Source organism: Neomonachus schauinslandi, chromosome 8 (genome assembly GCF_002201575.2).
Source record: "Neomonachus schauinslandi chromosome 8, ASM220157v2, whole genome shotgun sequence".
Taxonomy (NCBI): Eukaryota; Metazoa; Chordata; class Mammalia; order Carnivora; family Phocidae; genus Neomonachus; species Neomonachus schauinslandi.
In genome coordinates this window covers 31,650,294-31,670,505 of record NC_058410.1, presented here as the reverse complement: position 1 = coordinate 31,670,505, position 20,212 = coordinate 31,650,294, and the positions used below count along the sequence as shown (strand labels likewise).

At 38.3% G+C, this 20,212-nt stretch overlaps 1 protein-coding gene across 2 annotated transcripts in view; it reads right to left on the bottom strand.

Moving 5' to 3' along the window:
• Nucleotides 1–3,419: 3,419 nt before the first annotated feature.
• Nucleotides 3,420–20,212, bottom strand: part of STX7 (syntaxin 7) — a 46,281-nt gene continuing 29,488 nt past the window's right edge. For both annotated transcript variants that reach the window (XM_021693121.2, XM_021693122.2), the window contains exons 3-10: nt 16,942–17,011; nt 14,079–14,172; nt 13,245–13,382; nt 12,397–12,449; nt 11,728–11,824; nt 10,425–10,497; nt 7,495–7,577; nt 3,420–4,760 (exon numbers count right to left, since the gene is read on the bottom strand). In XM_021693121.2, the coding sequence (XP_021548796.1) occupies nt 4,668–4,760; nt 7,495–7,577; nt 10,425–10,497; nt 11,728–11,824; nt 12,397–12,449; nt 13,245–13,382; nt 14,079–14,172; nt 16,942–17,011 (701 nt within the window). In that variant the 3' untranslated portion in view covers nt 3,420–4,667. The remainder of the gene's footprint in view (nt 4,761–7,494; nt 7,578–10,424; nt 10,498–11,727; nt 11,825–12,396; nt 12,450–13,244; nt 13,383–14,078; nt 14,173–16,941; nt 17,012–20,212) is intronic.

Below are 20,212 nucleotides of genomic sequence, written 5' to 3'. Positions count from 1 at the left end.
TGGTTAAGCATCTGCCTTTGGCTCAGGTCGTGATCCCGGGGTCCTGGGACGGAGTCCTGTGTGGGGCTCTCTGATCAGCTGGAAGCCTGCTTCCCCCTCTCTCACATAAATAAAATCTTAAAAAATAAATAAAATTTTAGCATTAAGCATGTTTTACATTTTATAAAATGGGCTCTTTATTTTAAATGTCCATGCCATTCCAAAGGTAAGTACTGGTCTGTGGCCTCCATTTCAGGCTTAAGAAATTTAATGTAACATAGACAACTTCTAAATTACTAAGAAAAATGTTTGAGTGTAGATCAGGAAAAGACACAAGGGAAGTCCTAATTTGGAACAAATAATATCCTTTTGCATCCAAGATAGAACTAATTTAAATGATATATGATGGTTACCTTACTGAATTGTGGTAGATGCCCCACCACAAAGTAATAATTAAATGTTAAAATTATGGTAACCCTTAGGAAGATTAAAACATTAAGTCTGGCACTGGAAATAGGTCAGATGTGGTCAGGTACACTGGAAACGCCTTTAAATGAACTTAAAATGACCACAGCACCTGGGTTTGGAAGGATGAAAAACAATATTCTCCACTAAGTTATAATTTGTTTTTTTTTTTTTTAATTTCTAGAATCATTACTGACGTAAGAATCTGCCTTGCCCTAAAAGCTTTTTTAAAAAATCAGGTCTCAGCTATGCAAGTTACTAAAAGCTTGTATACTTGTCTTGGGTTAAAATCTCTAGTTCCTAGAGATGTAAACTTGGTTCCCTTTATCTGGTCTGACTTCAGTTATTTAAGATCTGCCATGAAACAGTTGGTGTGAAACTTTCAGAAGGCATTGGAAACTGAAATTAGTGTCTGGAAATCTTCATTGAGGCTAAATAACTGCATTTCTAAGTTTTCCACCAAGGCTAATAGGTTTTGGAGTTAGGAACTACTGTCTAGCAGTACTTACAGTAAACACTTAAAAATCTGTACTTTGGGTTTGCCAAAGTGGGCATCAGTACCCTTTCAAGTTTATTTAAAGACTCAGTTCAGTTCTAGCAGACTCCCTCTCAAACAAGCAGGGGTGTTATGCATAGAACGATTGCACAGGAAATCTGGTTTTTGCCTTCCACCACTTACGTTTCAAGCAGAAATGCCATCACTACACAAAACCTACAGGAATCCCACTCTGAGTAATTAAGTGACCAACCTCTTAAAAACCTGCCAGAAGCAACAGTGTCTATAAAAATCGATTTAGTGTGTCAGTTATTTAGTTCTATTTCTGCATTTAAAATTAGAATTATTTGAAGAAAAATAAGTTATCCCATCATTTTCACGTTAACCAAATAATTGCCGAAACAAAGGATTAAAACGGCAGTGTTTCAATGAGAATTCTCAATGGGTTAGCGTGAGGTGATGTCATGCATTCTGTCAGAGAAGTGGTACAGTGTAGCCCTTTCAGGCTCTGGCTAGTGAAAGTTTTGCTAAGTGTATTTCCTTGCTTGAGACATGAAGCTGTTCAGATCTTAGGGTGGACGGAAGAGGTCTGCAATCCACAGGGAAGCGCTTCATTTTCTTAAGTGAATCATGAAAATACACAACTTTTTTCCACCCCCCCAGGAAAGTAGGATGCCTGATGATGTTCTTTACCACTGATGAGGAATCTTCATCATATCCAAATGAACCCCCCAAAAAATCCCAGTTAACTCATAATTTGCCCAAACACTATCCCCTTTGGAAATTTCCTTTTATTCCAGCAACCTGGTCATACGTGCAAACAGTACTCAGTTCTGACTTTAAAAACATAAATGCTAAATACGTTCCCCTCGTAAATTGTTCTTTACCACGAAGGTGGACGAGGACTTTTTTCTTTAGACAGGTTTTATCTTTTATTGTGTTCTTTTTTCTACACGCAGCAACGAAAACTACACCAACTAGAAACACTATTCCGCACTTTCTTTGCGAAAGCACAGGCTGATTTTGTGGAACAAAAAGTCTTCAAAAATCATTTTTCATTATAAACTTGTTGAAAAACATTGATATTCAAAACACTGTTTTTCTGTGTGTACAAAATGTTACCTTTTTAAAAAAAAAAAAAAAAAGCAGTGACGATGGTGAAGGAGTCGGTGGCAACCTCTCCGAGATGCAGTGCTGTCCGACGGCCGGGCGGATGCTGCTGGGCGCGCCGAGCGCTCGGAGGCCTGACTCCAACCGCCGCCTTCATGGCTTGCTGGCCTAGATCAAGCTCTGTCTGTGCCCACACGTCTATTTTTCTAGAACTGATCCCCTGCCGACTAACAGACAAGCTGCCTTATGTTGAAATGGCACCTGTTATATTTTTTTTACCATCAATCGTTGTGCAAAACCAGAACACTTCTGTATTTAATGACCAGTGCAAGAGTCAAACACTTCAGGCCACACTGTCATTCAATTTCTGCACAGTGGCTGGTTGATCTCAATCTGCGCCATTCGAGAATGTCTTTGGAGCCTGCTAAAATGAACAATAATGTGTCACCTGATGAGGAAACTTCTTCAGTTTGAGACGCATGTGGACTGATTCAAATATGCTGACTGTCATAAAAACAACTTCAATTTTATTTTCCATAGTGTGAGCTTCACCTTTCAATGTGATTCTAAGACTAACCTGAAGGAAAACTTCGAGAACTTGAAAACCTTGGCTGTTGTGCTATGTTTCTCCTTTGATTTTTTTCAAATCAAGAGTACTCTTTGAGTTCCAAATATTTTGGGGTAAAAATTTCCCTCAAAAATCATTATGTTTCTTAAAAGAATGCCAGCCAGTAAGGTTCCTGTTTTTAATCACTGATCTGTGTCCCAGGTAAAATAATTTATAAAATACTACACATCAAATGAAGGTGCTAAAATCACGCAAAAAAAAAAAATTAAGTGGTTTTGCTATTACTGGGAACTCATCATGAAGCGAATAGGGTAAGTGCTTTTGCCTCTATGAGAATAAACATTTTATCAAGTACAACTGTGCAAAAAAAAGAAATTGAACTGATTTGTGGGAGCCGTGGGAGTTTTATGTAGCCAGAAGATACCGGTTTATCACACGCTTCTCGGTGCTCTTATAGAGAAAGAATATGCTCAGTCAGGCCTGATGGGCTTGCACTGACCTCAGCACAGGTAGTACTTGTATAAATTCCTCTCCCTGCCTGGCCCGTCCTGTTCACTAAAGCAAACTGATTTGGTAAACACAAAGTCTCAAAGTTTCCACTCACTCACTCACAAGAAAATTTTCTACAGTCTCTTATGGAGGAAAAAAAAAAAAAAAATGGCGTTTTGCTGACATGCATTTTAAGACTGCCAAACTAAAACACTGAATAAACCAGTACTCCAGAAAGAAGGGCTGCTGTGTGATTATGTCAAGTGTTGCTCCCACAGAAGCAGAGTCCTCATGACACAGAACTATCCAGACATTTTTAAAATCATCTTTATTTTGTTTGCAAAGATACAGTTTACTTAGTTAACATTTTATTTGTTCCCATTTGAAGTCTCATAGCTTTGCCATGTAAAACACTGACTTCACTATCAAACTGCTATATAAGAACGTTATAAAATACAAACTATAAACTAAGATAATCCTCTTTATAGTATTCAGATTAGTGCATTAAAACAACATTGATTTAAAAAAAGCAAGTGAGTTAATTGGCAAACATCCAAATTGTTTTCTAATGAAGGGTGTTACAAAATGGTATGCAATGGGAAACACTAAATTTTAAGTGTTAGTGCTCAAAAACAGTAATTCTGGGAAAGTTGCTCCCCCAAAGTAATTCTGACCCAAGGATACACATGTAGCCATTATTCTAAAGGACTTAAGGGAAGATAATTAATTTTCCACAGTAATAGCTGTGGAAGGACACAGCAAAATAAGTTGGGATCTTCAGATTTCTAATGCGATAGATACTGATTTTTCATACTCTTTGTTCAAATTACATTAAACATTTACAGTGACTACACATACCCCAGCAAACACCAGACTTAAACAGGGCCTATGTAAAAACAATCTATCCTTAGTATTTTACTAGGCAATCTACAGCAAATGCTTAATATGTACACGTCGGGAGTATGAGATACTCTAGGAAATTATTCACCGATTTCATTTAGAGTAAACAACGGTCTTAAGAGAAAACCAACAAGAAAAGTTAAATAATTTGTGCTGCTATGAACCAGGAAAAAAAAAACACACCACAAACAGGTACGATAATTTTTTTTTAAGTTATTGAGAGTATTTCCTCTGCTGGCTCAAATCAAAACTAAATTTGAGATTTTTAATTGAAGGAACACAACTCTGAGTGCACATCACTCTGTCAGAGACAGATGCACATGGAACACACGCACACCTTTACATTTACTAATTCCAAGAGCTAAGTCAACAGGTAAATAAATTATAAATGAAAGGCATATACAACGTGGACAAAACCTCACAGTTATTAGATCGAAAAGCATGGAAATAATGCCAGCAGTCATACTGAGAAGAACTTTCAGTGTTAGAAAATATCAGATTGAATCCAAAGGAAACTGCCCCCCCCAATGAAAATAACAAAGTATGGGAGCCATCCTTTATGGAGTATCTTTAAAATAATAATAAAAAAACCCCCCATGATTACAGGAATCCTCCTACATAATTTAGAGAATGTAGTGCAATAGGGTGCTCCTTTATAATTTAGCTTTTCACTTTCCATATGATGAGACCGAGAATTACAACTCCAACGACAATGATAAAAATGATGATGCACAGGGTTTTTCTGGATTTGCGCTGCAGATGCAAAAACAAAAACCATGTTTACAGATGTACTGAAGCATCTCTATAGCAACTGAAAATCACTTGCTTCATTTCTAGAGTAAAATCAATAGTAATTAACTGCCCTCAAATATTTGGCTGTATTTTTTTGCTTCTCAAAAATCTCTTCAAATACAAGTGGCACTATTCTTTCAAGAAAAGTCTTCTTGAATTAATGACATAATTCAGGGGCTAATTATTCAATTTTTGTGGTCATATTTCTGAGTGTGGTTGGGCTTAAAAAAGGAGACACAGAGAAATGAAAGTTACTGACTTAAGCAACAGACTGAGGTAGTCCTATGTATAAAAACTAAGAACAGCTTAAAAGCTAACTTTTATCAAAGAGCTGCTCTTCAAAATGAGTTCTCTGAAAATATCAGCAAGTGTAAATGCTTGGCAATTTCTCCTGAAGTAAATTTACTAATTTCCAAAATTCCCATTCTTTTAATATTAGTGGAAACTGCATTTAAAAATCTCAACATACACATAAAAAACAAAGAGCTAAAAAATCATAATGCAGTCATTTAAATTAGAGAGGTTAAGAGTTTTGTTCCATTCTTCATTCTGGCCCAGCTGTAGATTTCCTATTTCTTTAATGGCTTGCATATCTCATAGCAACATGCAGGAATCCTTTCTCTTTTTCTTTTAAAGATTTTATTTATTTATTTGACAGAGAGAAAGAGAGCAAAAGAGAGCACAACCAGGGGGAGGGACAGAGGGAGAGGGAGAAGCAGGCTCCCCACTGAGCAGGGAGCCTAACAAGGGGAACCCTGGGATCATGACCTGAGCCGGAGGCAGACGCTCAACCGACTGAGCAACCCAGGCGCCCCAGAATTTTTTTCTTACAAGGTTGAAAAGTTTGTAAATTTTCTTTGTCAACTAGTAGTACCATAAAATTTACAGAAAGACAGGTTTCCGACTCTGAAATTCTCCTGAAAACTATGATGACTTTCAGTATACCACATATTCAGCAATTTTTTCAACTGAATACTCCTCCTTACGTGAAGTATGACTTCTCTAGAGTTTCAGTCTCATCTTGCCTACATATTTTCCCCAGACTCCACTTGAGTACCATAGACACATGTGTAATATACCTGTAAGAATAATCACAGGCTTCCCCCACAGGGTATCTGTGGCCCAGGGCACCCTCCCTAGTGTGGGATGGTGAGGTCCCAGGGTACTGCAATGATGAGTACTGATCAGCTTCCCCTACACTCATGGTTCACCCAAACTATTAAGAAGCACCATATTTTGCAGAGGCAAGAGTTTAATATCAAGGTTTCCAAGGAGAACTACAGGGAAGCTGCTTTTTTCCTCAGCACTGATATTGCACGGCTCTTCCCTCATCCCTCCAGGGCCCATGGAATTAAGTACGGGGCAGCTCTAGATATGGAGGTATGGCTTGGGAAGATGTGCTCCTTTCTCCCAGGGCGGCTGTAGGGTCTACCCTTCCCAAAGAGGGGAAAAGTAAAACTTGGAGATATATCTACATCCCTCCAAAATCCAAAAGCAAAACAAAATAACATGTAAACCTAGTTGCTGATAAATCTTGCTAAACACTACGTTTGAGTAACTGTTGGCATTTATAGATTATCGTGTGTGTGTGTGCACCTGTTCATGAATGATACCTACGTGTGACAGTAATTCTACTGAGCTGCATACCTGAATCACAGCACACAGAAGGTAAAGGCGAGTTAGAATTACTACATCACTGAGTACAGTTGGCTGTAACTCAGCAATCTCCATATAGCTTTACTGTTCTCTATATATCACTAAGTATGCGGTGATTTGTCTAGTGAAAAATGGCACTGAAATGAAAGGGGACTTCTGAGGTTGGTTAGAAAAGCAAAAAGCAATTGAAAATATCTAAGACTGTGATAATATCTTAGGTATTTTAGAAGAAGGCAACACGGTCTGAGAAGATAATTATGAACAACAACAAAAAGTGGAATTTTAAGAGGGAAATCAAATGCTATGGTGGTATTTAGGGGTTCCCAAAGAGCCTGGCCTCATTTTTATTGTCTATATATCATATGATATATTCATAGTTCATGGTCCTAATATCTGTGTAGTACTCTGATGTGCTTCATATCTGTCACATATACGGACTCCCTATATTAACCTGATCCACTGAAGAAATCAATTCATTCCTGGTGAAGGGTCTGCTGAATGCTGACAATACCCAGTGATCAAGGGCACTCCAAGGGAATATAATTTCCATAGGACTTGATGAGAACTCTCTAGAGCAAAGATCTTTGCCTTCTTACTGCAGAGTACCACAGACAAAAAAGAAAGAAAAGGTGGACGGAAACAGTGAGAGACACAGGGGAAGAAAGTTATCAAAGAGGTTTCTGGTTTGGAAGGTCACAACAGCATCAGAGACCTCCAGCTGTCAGAAATGCCTGGAGTTGTCTATCTACTGCTCCCCTCAGGACTCTAAACACTGAACTTCCTATCCCTGGGGGCCACAATTCTGTTTGACCCTGAGAATAAACAGGAAACAGGCTAACCCCAGTTTTAAACCGATTGGCAGATATCTGGACCTGTCTTCCATGGGATTTTAAATTTTAACATCTCCAGCCACCTTATACCTGATCAATCTTTCTCTCTCTCACACACACCACACACACACACACACACACACACACACACACACACACACAGACTGGAAAGCCTAAGTTACAAGATAACTCACTGCGGTTAATATTACCTGATATTCTGCTGCCCTTGACAGCTGTTGGTTTGCTTGCTGAACGTGCACGTCTGCATTCTCCACATTGGCTTCTATGCTGTCTTTAAAATAAAACACACACACACACACAACGTGTGTTGATGCTCCAGTAAGACAGCTGCTTAAATCACAAGACTTCATGCAACATAAGACCAAACATGTTCACTATTCAAATGTTAACACTGGTAGTATACGGGCAAAGTTGAATTTCTTTTTAAACTGGCTCAGAGTCTTCTTTACACTATTTCTCAAATGATCCAAACAACACACAGATATTTGAAAAGAAACTGGATCATCCTCATTACGACACAATTCCTGTTCTATCTGGTAACCCCTGAAAAGTACTAGGGAGTTTGTGTGCTCTGATGGTCAAGGCAGCACCGAACATCTAACAACTGTTCCTGAGAGTCAACAGAGTATTGAAAACCATCAGTCAACCTCCTCCTTCCGAGCTAAAACCCAGCCCTCCCTGAGGGCTCAGGCAGCCTTCTCACATGGCGACAGTTTCCCCTCCCTCGCTGCTCTGGCCTAGAGGTGGAACCAGTGGCCCCCGCAGCCTGAGACCACGGCCTCCCCCTTCTCCCCACCAACACTCAGCTTACAGCTCATGCTTGCAAATGCATCCAACCCCCCGTAGCAGACATCTATAGACCTCATGGTCTTTCCTTCATTCTTTGAATATTTTAGCCCTGGATTCGCTGATGGACCCTTCAATGCTTCTCTTTTACAAAATGGCAATTTCAGAAGCCAACTGCTGACCTGCTAACACCTGCCTTCTCCATGCCTTGACCATACTTTTTCAATGACTTTGCCTGTTTCCCCTTCCCAGCCACCCACCTCCATGATCATATCCCAAGCCTCGTCACTACTGGTAACTGCAGCTTCTCTATAAACTCAGTTTCAAACCTCACTCTCTGAGCATCACCTGCTACCTGTCTAGCACTCTCCTTCCAACACCCCAACGTCACTGACCTACCACTGTTTCACTGCCCCTCAACACACTTCGTGCCCTCACCTTCCTCCTGATCCAGCTTAGATCCCCCGGGCCACCACTGAGCCATACTTCTCGCACTCACCCTCGGCTCCCTTGCCACCTACCTCAGGTCAGACTTATGTGACAACACCTCAACCTGCACCCTCACAGCTGCACGCGGGTACAAAAAAAAATAACCGACATTGATTTCTTTCACTTCGAATTCGTGACTGCCAAGCAAGCCTCCTTCATTTCAACTGGCACCTCACACTTAACATATCCCAAAATTGTCAATCTCCATCCCTCTAAACCCGCTCCAGTTCCAGACTGACACAGCTTAGAAAATGGCAACCTCATCGTTTCCCTGGGCTTGCCCCAAACCTTACGAGTTGTCCTTGAATTCATTCTCTCTCACACCCACATCCAGCCAAGTCAGCAAATCTTTTTGGTTCTACATTTTAAAGCTATCTAGAATTCCACCGCTTCTCACCAATTCGCTGCTTCCATCCTGATCTGAGGCAACTGCCCACCCCGATTCTTGCCATCACCTTGGAAGGGGTCTCTTTGCTTCTGGTCTTGTCCCTTTACGGTCTGCTCTCAACCTAGCAGCCAAAGCGAGTCTATTAAAACTTAAGTCGGATGATAACACTCCTCTGCTCAAATTCTCCTGTGGCTTCCCATCCGTTAATAGTAATGCAAGTCCTCACAAGGGCTCAGCGCCCTACATGATGTCAAACTTTATGACCTCTGATGTCATCTCCATCTCCCTCTTGCTCATTTCACTCACCAAAAACATCAGATGTGCTTCTGCCTGAAGGCCTTTGCACTTGCCCTTTGCTCTACCTGGAAAATTTTCTTTCACTTGCTCCCTTAATTCCATGAAGTCTTCACTAAAATGTTACTTATCAGTAAGGTCTTCCTTGACCACCCTAGTGAAGCAGTAACATTCCCCACCACCAGTAGCCCCATCCTACTACCTGCCTTATTTTCCTAAGAGCACTTATCGGCATTTACTTACTTTTCTTTCCTTTTACAAAAATTCTCTCTCCTCCAATTTGATTGTAAGATTCATGAAGGCAGGGTCTTCTACCTCTTGTTTAATTTCAGCTAAATCCCCAGTGCCTAGATTTGTGCCCGGACATAGCAGGCACTCAATAAATGTTTACTGGATGAATGAATGAATTGGTTTTTGAAATTTTACCCCATTATCTACTGTGGCTACAGAGAAGGGTAAGAATGGACAAATAATAGCTATAGTAAAATATAGGTCCAAGTATTTCAATGAACCAAAATCAGAAAATATATGAAATCTATCTTTAGCCACATCCACTGATAGCTTCATATTTCTAAATGATAAAAATGATCAGGACACTGATCAGTGCTGGCAGTTACACGTTACCTGAAGAGCTATTACATTTAAACTTTCAGGGAGTCTTAGCCACTGATTTTTTTTTTAAAGAATTTGTAAAAGAATGCTTCACATCTAAGTAATACCAATAAATTAATGTACCGAAAAGACACTGGAATAAATAATCAGGCAAACGGCTACCTATTCCCTCTGATCTAAAAGACAAGGTATTATAAAGAGCACAGGTTTCCCAGAAAGTGCTTGGTGTGATGAGAATTAGTGGGGTTGAGATGGAAACCAGGGGTCTGGCAAACAGGCGGCAGTGAGACTAGAGGCTAGCTCCACGGTCTCAGCAGCAGCAGGCTCTGGTGAGATGTGGGGCTTCAGAAATAAATGAAGCCAGTTGATTCAATCAGTGGGAGCCAAAGATGAGATCTATTTTAGATAATGCCAAGGGTGATGCTTTGTCTATTGGTAGAGGCTGTGCTTTTAATTCCAGGGGGTCCCAGAGACACAGGGGTTACTCTTGCTTGAGAGGTTCCTGCAGGTAAACTGTGTGTAGCTTTCTCCCACCCCAGTGGGGCTTACCTATCACATCTCCTTGTTCGTGGATCATCATTCCCAAATCTTTAAATATTTCATTGATATCCATAATATCAGCCTGAGAGAAAAAGGCACGTGTTACTATAATCAGAAATTCAGCCCTCAATCCACAAACAGGAAAAATTAAAAAAAAAAACAAACACCAAAAAACAGAAAACAAACAAAACCCCAAACCACCACTTAGACACAAGTGAGAATGCATCTAGGCTTAATACAGAAATTTTGTAAATATCAGGAAACTATATGACTAGAGGCAACCCTAAGTAAGACGACCTTGAATGACTGTAACCAGTTCTAAAGGTAAGTTTGTGACATTAAAAATACCAAGCGAGGCACATGGACACCAGGAATCTATTAACAGAGAAGTGCCCTGGGTCACTGAGTTTATGTTGATATAATCTGATAGTTTTGTTATCACTAGCAGTATTACCTCATAAGAGTATAAAATATCATTGTTATGATTTATTCCTAGTAAAAACTTACACATCAATTTGACATTATAAAAGGATAAAACATTAGGTATAAATTTTAAGTCTCACATTAGTAAGTTTGATTATGCAATGGAATAGCAATGAACAAGTTATAACTTTTCTTTAATATATGATAACTATTATTTTGCCTGATTAAAAAGTTAAGTTTAAATAGTCTATGGGGGGGACAATTTACATATTCATCCTGTGCCTTAGTTTTCCCACCTATAAAATGGTGATGATGATGACACAGTTAACTACTTCATGGTTTTTATGAGAACTAAACGAGATAATGCAAAGAATTTACCACATGGTGCTTAAAAACCCTCAATAAATTGTAGCTATGATGAGCTATTAGCCAGTCTTCTAGGGAATAGGTAGGTTCCATAAGAACTAAGGCTTACTAAACCCTTCAGATCTCTTTGACGTCATGAACATACTACAGAGAAATAAAATACTCGTACAGCCCCTGTCAAGTCTTATTCATGCGGCTCTGAGGTGTATCATGTGTTCCAGAAGTCGTCCAGACTCCCTGAGCAGACCTGTCTGGACTGAGTTTTTCTCCATGCTAAGGACCTGAGATGATCTGACAGGATAAAAAACAAAAGTAGGAGATGAGGGAGGTATGTGCTCTCATTTTAGCACGAATTCTAATGAGATTTATTTAAAAAAAGGGAATTATTCTCATTTACACGAAATGCCACCACATTGATATATTTAGTTTTCTTTCTCAGGCCCCTCCCCCAGCATTGTCTAAGCATCTTGAGGACAAACACGCTGAGAACAGAGCAGCCATCCAACTGCCACGTCAAGCTTACTTCAAGCTGCCTAATAGAAGATTCTCTCTCCTGAATAAGGCGGAGGTCATCCTCTGTAATTTCTTCATCCTGCACCTGCACCTGAGGTTGAGCTTGGCTAACAGACAGAACAGAACATGGAAAAAAAAAAAAAGGAATGGTATTAAATTAATGGGACTTCTTTCCTTATTTAAGAAACATGAAACAGAATATCTTTTCTTCAAAGTCAGAGAATTGCTTCAACTTCTTATATTCTTCAATTTTAAGATTATAACAGAAATATTAAACTATTCATGTTTCATTTCATTGATTTTTTTTAGAGTTATTATTTAATTATTGGAAGCTATATTTGGCAACTGGGTATTTCTTTTTGGTTGACTTAAACGTCACGGGAGGAAATAATCTCCATCAAATAATAATTAAGTCAATCATATTTACTTGGGTAAATAATTATTTACAAAGTATTACTGCTACATTGGAATATTTTATATATATGTAGACGTTATAAATAATTATTTTGAAAAAAATTTCAAATTTATTGCTTTCTGTTTATAAATAACTTAGGACAGTCATGATATAATAAACTGAAAACTTTCATTCTGCTGCAGGGATCATAATGTATAAATATATTTATACAAAAAAGTACATTTGCAAAATTATCTTTTGATCTGTATGTTTTGTATTTCTTACCTTTCCCAGGATACAAGATTCCTTTCCTTTGAGCTGTCCTCAGGAAAACCACCCTGAATAATTTAGTAATAGAATGGACTGAGAAGGGGCAAAGAAAAAACACCAAAACTCACATTTTCTCTTATAATAATCTAAACTGATTTATGTACGCATGTGCACGCACATGTGTGCGTGTGTGTGGAGAGAAAGAGAAATGTTTTTGCTCTCATTTTCTAGGTCAAGTGCTTCGAGTAATAATAAAATTGTATCCTAAGCTGACAAGGAAGGAATTCATTAAATATTCTCAAGGGCCAAATAATTAATATTACTCGATTAAAATGTACTATAGTCCTGGAGCCTCTACCTTAAGGAACAAGGAAACAACTTGCAATAGTTTTGAAGGGAATTTAAAATTAGATTAACTCAAAATTCCACTTTAAGTTTTCCTTTTATTTTCCCCAGGCTTATATTCATTTTCAGTATCCACACAACATACTGACTGTTCATTCCTGTCCTCTTCATATGACCCAGGAGTAAAGTGTTCCCTACATGAGCCCTGACAGAACGTGATGGCCTCTAGTACAAATCAATGTGGGACTATCACTCAGGGTCTGACCCCTAGTCTTTCTGACAAAATGCTTCCAAATTTTTATATAATCATCTGTAATCTTTGGTTCCATGACATGGACAAAATAATCACAGCAATACATAACTATCATCCTTCTTAAAATTGAGCAGAAAAACCTGAAAATAAATATTCAAATACTGACTGCCAAGATAGTCACAGATCCTTATGACTTAGAAAAATGCTAATGTAGTCTTTCAAAGGAACATCAGATTCACTTTATAATGCCTTGTTAAATACTTACAGATACTCTGGAACTGGCTCTTACTCGAGCAACAAACTCTTTCTCTTTCTCTGCAGCTTGCCTCTGGACCTTTTGAAAGTTTGTCAGTGATGTTGTGAATTCAGCCACCAAGCGATCCTTCTGTATTTTCCTTTGACGCTAGAGGAAAGGGGGAGAAACCTACTAGAATCAAGCTGTGAAGTTCTATAGAGTTCGCGAAAGTTGTTTCACCACTAGCTGGCTCTTCATTTTATTCTGAAATTCTCACTCACTCTCCAATTACGGGGCCCTACTGATTAAATCTCAATAACATTTTGACAACATGTTCAAATGCTATGTATATTTACCATCTTGAGGCAAAATGTTCATAATGTTGGATTTTTCACCTCAAATTTTCATCCTAAAAACTGGGCCATGATTTTGAGATTATTTTGAAGTAGTTCTTTTTGTTTTCTTTTTAGGAAAATAAAACCTTGTACTCTTACCTAAGTAATAACTTCTGCTAAATAATAAGCAAGGAAATAAATATGTGCCCCTAGGAAATCTCACATCCTGAATGAGTATGCATGTCACATGGAGTCAGCTCTGGAAGGCCAGGAAACAATTACTCAGGAAGCATTTTCTGAGCACTTGCTTAATTATGGGTCAGGGCAACTGCATGGAAATAATTTTTGCTTTATTGAACCACAGGGATACTACCTGGGCAATTAAATATAGTTTTGTGTTCTGTGAACTAATCTCAAATACAATTTTTCCCCCTTAATTTCCTTTCTAGCATAACAGTTCTAAGACCCTACAATGTATGTGATTTCTTTCACATTCAATACATCAACAATGTGTCTTAAGGCTTGATACCTGTTCACTGGGGGTGGTGGGCAGAGATCCAAACTCTTTAATGTACTTATCCGTTTCTTTGGCAAGTTGGTTAGTATACTGCTGCTTCTGTTGCCTAAAGTGAGAAAACACATGTTATATCAAAAGAACAAAGAGATTTCTTTAAGTTACAACTCTGCCAGTTGATGAATAATTTGATAAAAATCACTATTTTATAGACTGGCTCTAAATTTTCTCTATGAAAACAAAATATTCAGGGCACCTGGCTGGCTCTGTTGGTAGAACATGTGACTCTTAATCTCACGGTTGTGAGTTCAAGCCCCACACTGGGCGTGGAGCCTACTTAGAAAAAAAAAAAAAATTCCAAATTCTATTTTTTTTATAAATATTGAGCAAATATTACATGGAAAGGTCTTTACTCACACGGGGCAACCAAGCTTTGAGAAATAAATCTCAGCAGCCATTAAGAAAGGAAGATGACTCGAGCCAAAGCCAGACTGTGGGATGTCTGATGCTTTAGATATGGGGGTGGGGTGGTGGGAGCCTTTTGTCTGCATTCCACAATTGGGAGGTCAGTTGAATAAATGAAGAGGATTTGTCACCTGAGACTTCATCCAATTCCCAGGGCTTGGGGTACAGGTAGCCTCTCCTCTTTCTCTATCTGGACATTTATATCCTTATAGATACTTAAAAAAAGGGGGTGGGGGAAGAGGTAATTAACAGTAATATGCATTTACTATTTTTCAAGTTTGCTGTGGAAAAAATAATACCATTTCTCTGTAAAGAGGAAGAACACAATATAAGAAGTAAATTATATCAGTATCTGTATCTATCTTGCTAGCCAGCTTATAAAGTAAAAAGTCAGATTTTTTTTTAAATATTTATTTGTCAGAGATAGAGCTAGAGAGAGAGAGAGCGTGCATGCACAAACAAGGGGAGTGGCAGGCAGAGGGAGAAACAGACTCCTCGCCAAGCAAGGAGCCCGATGTGGGACTTGATCCCAGGACCCTGGGATCATGACCAGAGCCAAAAGCAGATGCCCAACCGAGCCACCCAGGCATCCCCAAAAGTCAGATTTTTAACTAAAGAACTTTACTCTAAAAAATAGTTAATATTAATGTGATGCTTTACAAATTACATCAGTACTTCTCAAATACATTATCTCTCATTTTTAACACCTATTAGTCACACTTGGGATCCTTTAAAATAATGAGATATTGTATAATAGTATTTTTAAGTATAGATACCTTTATTTGACTGAGAAGAAAGGAAGAATTACAACCTACTTTTATCTATTTCTCAAGTACCTTACCTTTAAGATGCCCTTTAAAATCTTTAGAAAATGTAAGATAGCTAAATTTCTTTAATTGAAAAGAAGACTTTATTGATATCTACCGACTCACAATCTCCACTACTAACCTTAGCAAAATATTGTATCTATTAATAATTATGTTTCTATTCCATTTTAGTTTTTCTTAAAGATTTATTTATTTATCAGAAACAGAGAAAGTGTGCAGAAGGTGAGAGGGGAGCAGAAGGATGGGGAGGGAAGCAGACTCCACACTGAGTGGGGAGCCCGACCTGGGGCTTGATCTCATGACTCTGAGATCAAGACCTGAACCGAAATCAAGAGTCAGAAGCTTAACTGACAGAGCCACCCAGGTGCCCCTCTATTCCATTTTAGTTTATGGTTTATTATTTACAGTTGGGGCATTTTTTACCACCTCAATATCTCTCCACTGCAAAAAAAAGTCAGTATAAATTAGACATAACTATAAATTCTTCAAAATGTACTTCATAAAAAACATGAATTCCCATCACCTAACTTTTAATTTCTTCCTCTTTGTAATGTTTCCTTGTATAGCTAACGCTGTGTGGAATATCACTTACTACATGTATGTTACTTCAAATATGGCTGTAATGGCACTGAATGATCCTTGAGCAGGAGCCCGACGTGGGGCTCCATCCTAGGACCCCGGCCGGGACCACGACCTGAGCTGAAGGCAGGCGCTCAACGACTGAGCCACCCAGGCATCCCGAAAATAACTGTTTTGATCTATGTATTTTACTCCAGATGAGAAAGATTCAGATGAGAAAATGTGTAAAAACACTGTAAAATCTGTAACACCACAAAGTATTACTGTTGTTCTTCTAATAGCATATTAATTTCCTGAAACATGTACTACAGAACTTCACTAGAACTTTTTTTTCCCTTAAACAAAGGCTAATGCTTTCTGAAATTCAAAGATTTAGGTATAAGTTTTTTAGGGATAGCAATTCATATTGAGTATGGACTGGAATCTAAACCAAATAAAAATCTAGTCACTGAAGCAATTGTTAGCTATGGGAAGTAAATCACATAAATAGAGAAGCTTAGAATATCATTTTTAAAAAGCCACCAAAACGACCTATTCAGGGGCGCCTGGGTGGCTCAGTCGTTAAGCGTCTGCCTTCCGCTCAGGTCATGGTCCCAGGGTCCTGGGATCGAGCCCCACATCGGGCTCCCTGCTCCGCGGGAAGCCTGCTTCTCCCTTTCCCACTCCCCCTGCTTGTGTTCCCTCTCTCACTGTGTCTCTCTCTGTCAAATAAATAAATAAAATCTTAAAAAACAAAACAAAACAAAAAACCCCGACCTATTCAATAAGTATAAGAAAGGCAACTAACAAAGTTCTGCTTTGCTAGAGCGAGCCAGCTCTTGAAAATAAAGAAAAATATCTGCCTACCCTGAACAGGGAAAAACCTACACAATAGGTTGGTACAAATAAAGGAGCTGAAAAATCTTATTAATCTCCATTGTTTCTCCAGTAAACCTAACACTACATACCATCAAAGCAACATAACAATAAGTGATTTTTTTCCTTTTTTTTAATTATTAAATACTTACAGCTGTTGCCTCAGTTCAGGTGAATCTTGAGGCGTTCCAAGTTGATTCAGACTCCTCTGTATTTCCACAGCTATTATGATGAAAAGATAAATGTATAATTGTTATAAATGTTAGGGCAACAGAAATTAAGTTAGAAATTAATACAGGCAATTGGAAAATTAGAAAAAAAAACAGAGAGATAATATAGAAAATGTTAAATGAGAAAAAAATGAAGAAGAAGTGGTTTATTTAAATCTAATTAGTTACAATAATGAATTAATTTTCAAGAGGAAATTGTGTGGGGATGTAAACATGTGAAACTGCACTTATGATCCAAAAATATTATTTTCCTCTCTAGCTCCTCAGAACATTTACAACAATGGCACATGGACCTTCACTTAACTCTACTGGCATAAAACTGTGAGGAAAATAATTGTAACTTTACATGAATCAGTGGAATACAAAGTGAACGAATGACTGTTAAAAAACAAAGGAGGAATAATAAAGATGAAACATTTGTAATTTTCCATGTAATAATGGATCCAGGCAATGCCAACAGAGGATGCTGAAACCAGAGAACATTCACAGAATCTGAAATTATCACCACATGGATGACATTAATAAAAGAACTAACTTCACCTTGGATAAATTTGTTGCTTAAAACAAATGATCAGGGCACCTTAGGTGGCTCAGCTGGTTAAGCATCGGACTCCTGATTTCAGCTCAGGTCATGATCTCAGGGTCCTGAGATGGAGCCCAGATTTGGGCTCCCTGCTCAGTGCAGAGTTTGCTTTTCTCCCTCTACCTTCCCCATGCGTGCACGTGTGCTCACTCTCTCTCCAATAAATAAATCTTAAAAAAAAAAACCCCACAAATGATCAATTTTTTTTGTTTTTAATTTTAGAGAGAGAGGGAGAGTGCAAGAGTGTGTGTGCGTGGTGGGGGAGGAGGGAGAGAGAGTCTTAAGCAGGTTCCATGCCCAGCATAGAGCCTGATTCAGGGCTCGATCTCACAACCCTGAGATCATGACCTGAGCCGAAGTCAAGAGTCAATCCTATGCTTAACCGACTGAGCCACCCAGGCATCCCAGAACAAATAATCAAATTTAGCAGCAACAATGAGACAAACTGGCATGATGAGCTTCCTGACAGGATGCAATGAGAAAGTCACAATGTGATCTACATATATTTTTTTTTCCCCAAAATGTTTAACCTGAATCTAATCATGAGGGGAGAAGAAACAGACCAATCTAGACTGCAGGATAATCTGAGTTTTTAAAAATGTCAATATCATGAAAAGGAAAAAAAAAAGACAAAGCAGGGGAGCTTTCCAAATTAAAGAACTAAAGCACCCAAATTACTAAAATACCCAAAAGCGATGTAGGATTTTGGACTAATCCGGATTCTAAATCAGAAGGAAAAAAAATGAAAAAAAGGGGAAAAAAAAGAAGGGAAAAAATGCTATAAAACAAATGTGGGGCTACTGAAGACACTTGAATATGATTTTGAAATTCGAATTTGGAGAGAGATACAAAACAAAAATGGAAAAATGTCGACTGGTGAACCCAGGTGAAGGGTATATAAAAAGTTCACTGCACTATACTTAAAATTAAAAGTCAAGAGTTAAACTTCAGGCTAAGCTCACAATCCAAAGTCTATAAACACTGCAATTTTTATAAAAAGGTTATTCTTTCACCAATGGGGAGGTCCTATAGCTTTATGCATGTATGCAGACAAGTAAAATGTCAAGTAGAAGCTGAATATCCATCTTCAAAGTAAAGACTTTGCACATTTCCAAGAACTAGAGAAAAATGATCCAACTGACTCATTCTTTTTATTTTATTTTTTAAAAGATTTTATTTATTTATTTGACAGAGAGAGACACAGCGAGAGAGGGAACACAAGCAGGGGGAGCGGGAGAGGGAGAAGCAGGCTTCCTGCGGAGCAGAGAGCCTGATGCAGGGCTCGATCCCAGGACCCTGGGATCATGACCTGAGCCGAAGGCAGATGCTTAACAACTGAGCCACGCAGGCACCCCAACCCCATTCTTTTTTTTTTTTTTTTTTTTAAGATTTTATTTATTTGACAGAGAGAGACACAGTGAGAGAGGGAACACAAGCAGGGAGAGTGGGAGAGGGAGAAGCAGGCTTCCCGCAGAGCTGGGAGCCCGATGTGGGGCTCGATCCCAGGACCCTGGGATCATGACCTGAGCCGAAGGCAGACGCTTAACGACTGAGCCACCGAGGCGCCCCAACCCCATTCTTTTTATTTTAAATGACTAGTTTATTTATACAGCTTAAATGTTTTTAAATAGTCATTACTTATTTATGGGATCAAGGGAATGACTGTATCCCAAATGCAGGGTAACTTTGGTTCACTGAGGATGATGTAATGACACTGTTTTCAAGTTGAAGCTGAAAAATATAAATCCTGGAAAGGAATCATATAGCATATAGCAACTGTTAACCATTCAGCTAGCTTCAAAAGAACTTCTTGTTGCCTTTTGTGGGGGGGGTAGTAGATTTTTCTTTTGTAGGGCAGAGAAATCTTGTTTGCTATGTTTAACTTATGGCTGCTTGCTGTTATATATTTCCTTCTGAATCTCAACAGGTTTTCTGCCTTATAGGGGTTTAAAGCTTTTATTTTCAAAAGTAAGTATGTTGATAAGGCAAACTGTAGCATGAGCATTTAGCTCATCTCTAGAGGGTTCTTGTCATTTAAAAAAGTCATATTAGGTTGAGAAAAAACATAATTTGATAAGTGACATCAGGAAAACTGACTAACCATTTGGGATTAAAATAGAAAACTACCTTACCTCATACAGCAAAATAAATCTGCAACTATTACTTTAAATATTAAAAGTTGAAACCATTAAACTACTACATGAAACAATAAATATAAATTTATCTTTATGATCTTGGAGTGAGGGAGAGAATATTATCTAAAGCATGATATAAAACTAAAAACCATGGAGGAAAATATGTCAAACCTGACAACACAAATAATTTTTTAATGCTACATGCAAATGTGTATCTGTATTAGAGATATATAGAAATAATGTGTGTGTGTGTGTGTCAGAAAACACCAGCATATGATGAGCAAAGGGGTTAATATCCCTAATATAGGAAAGAGAAAACTCGTACAAATCGATAACAGAAAAATAGTCCAGTGCAAAAAGGATAAAAGATGTCACCACGAAATTTACAAGCAAATAAACATATGAGAAATTCAACTTCACTGATAACTTTTCATGTATTGGAATGGTACAACTTAAGAGAAATAAGCAAGTAAAG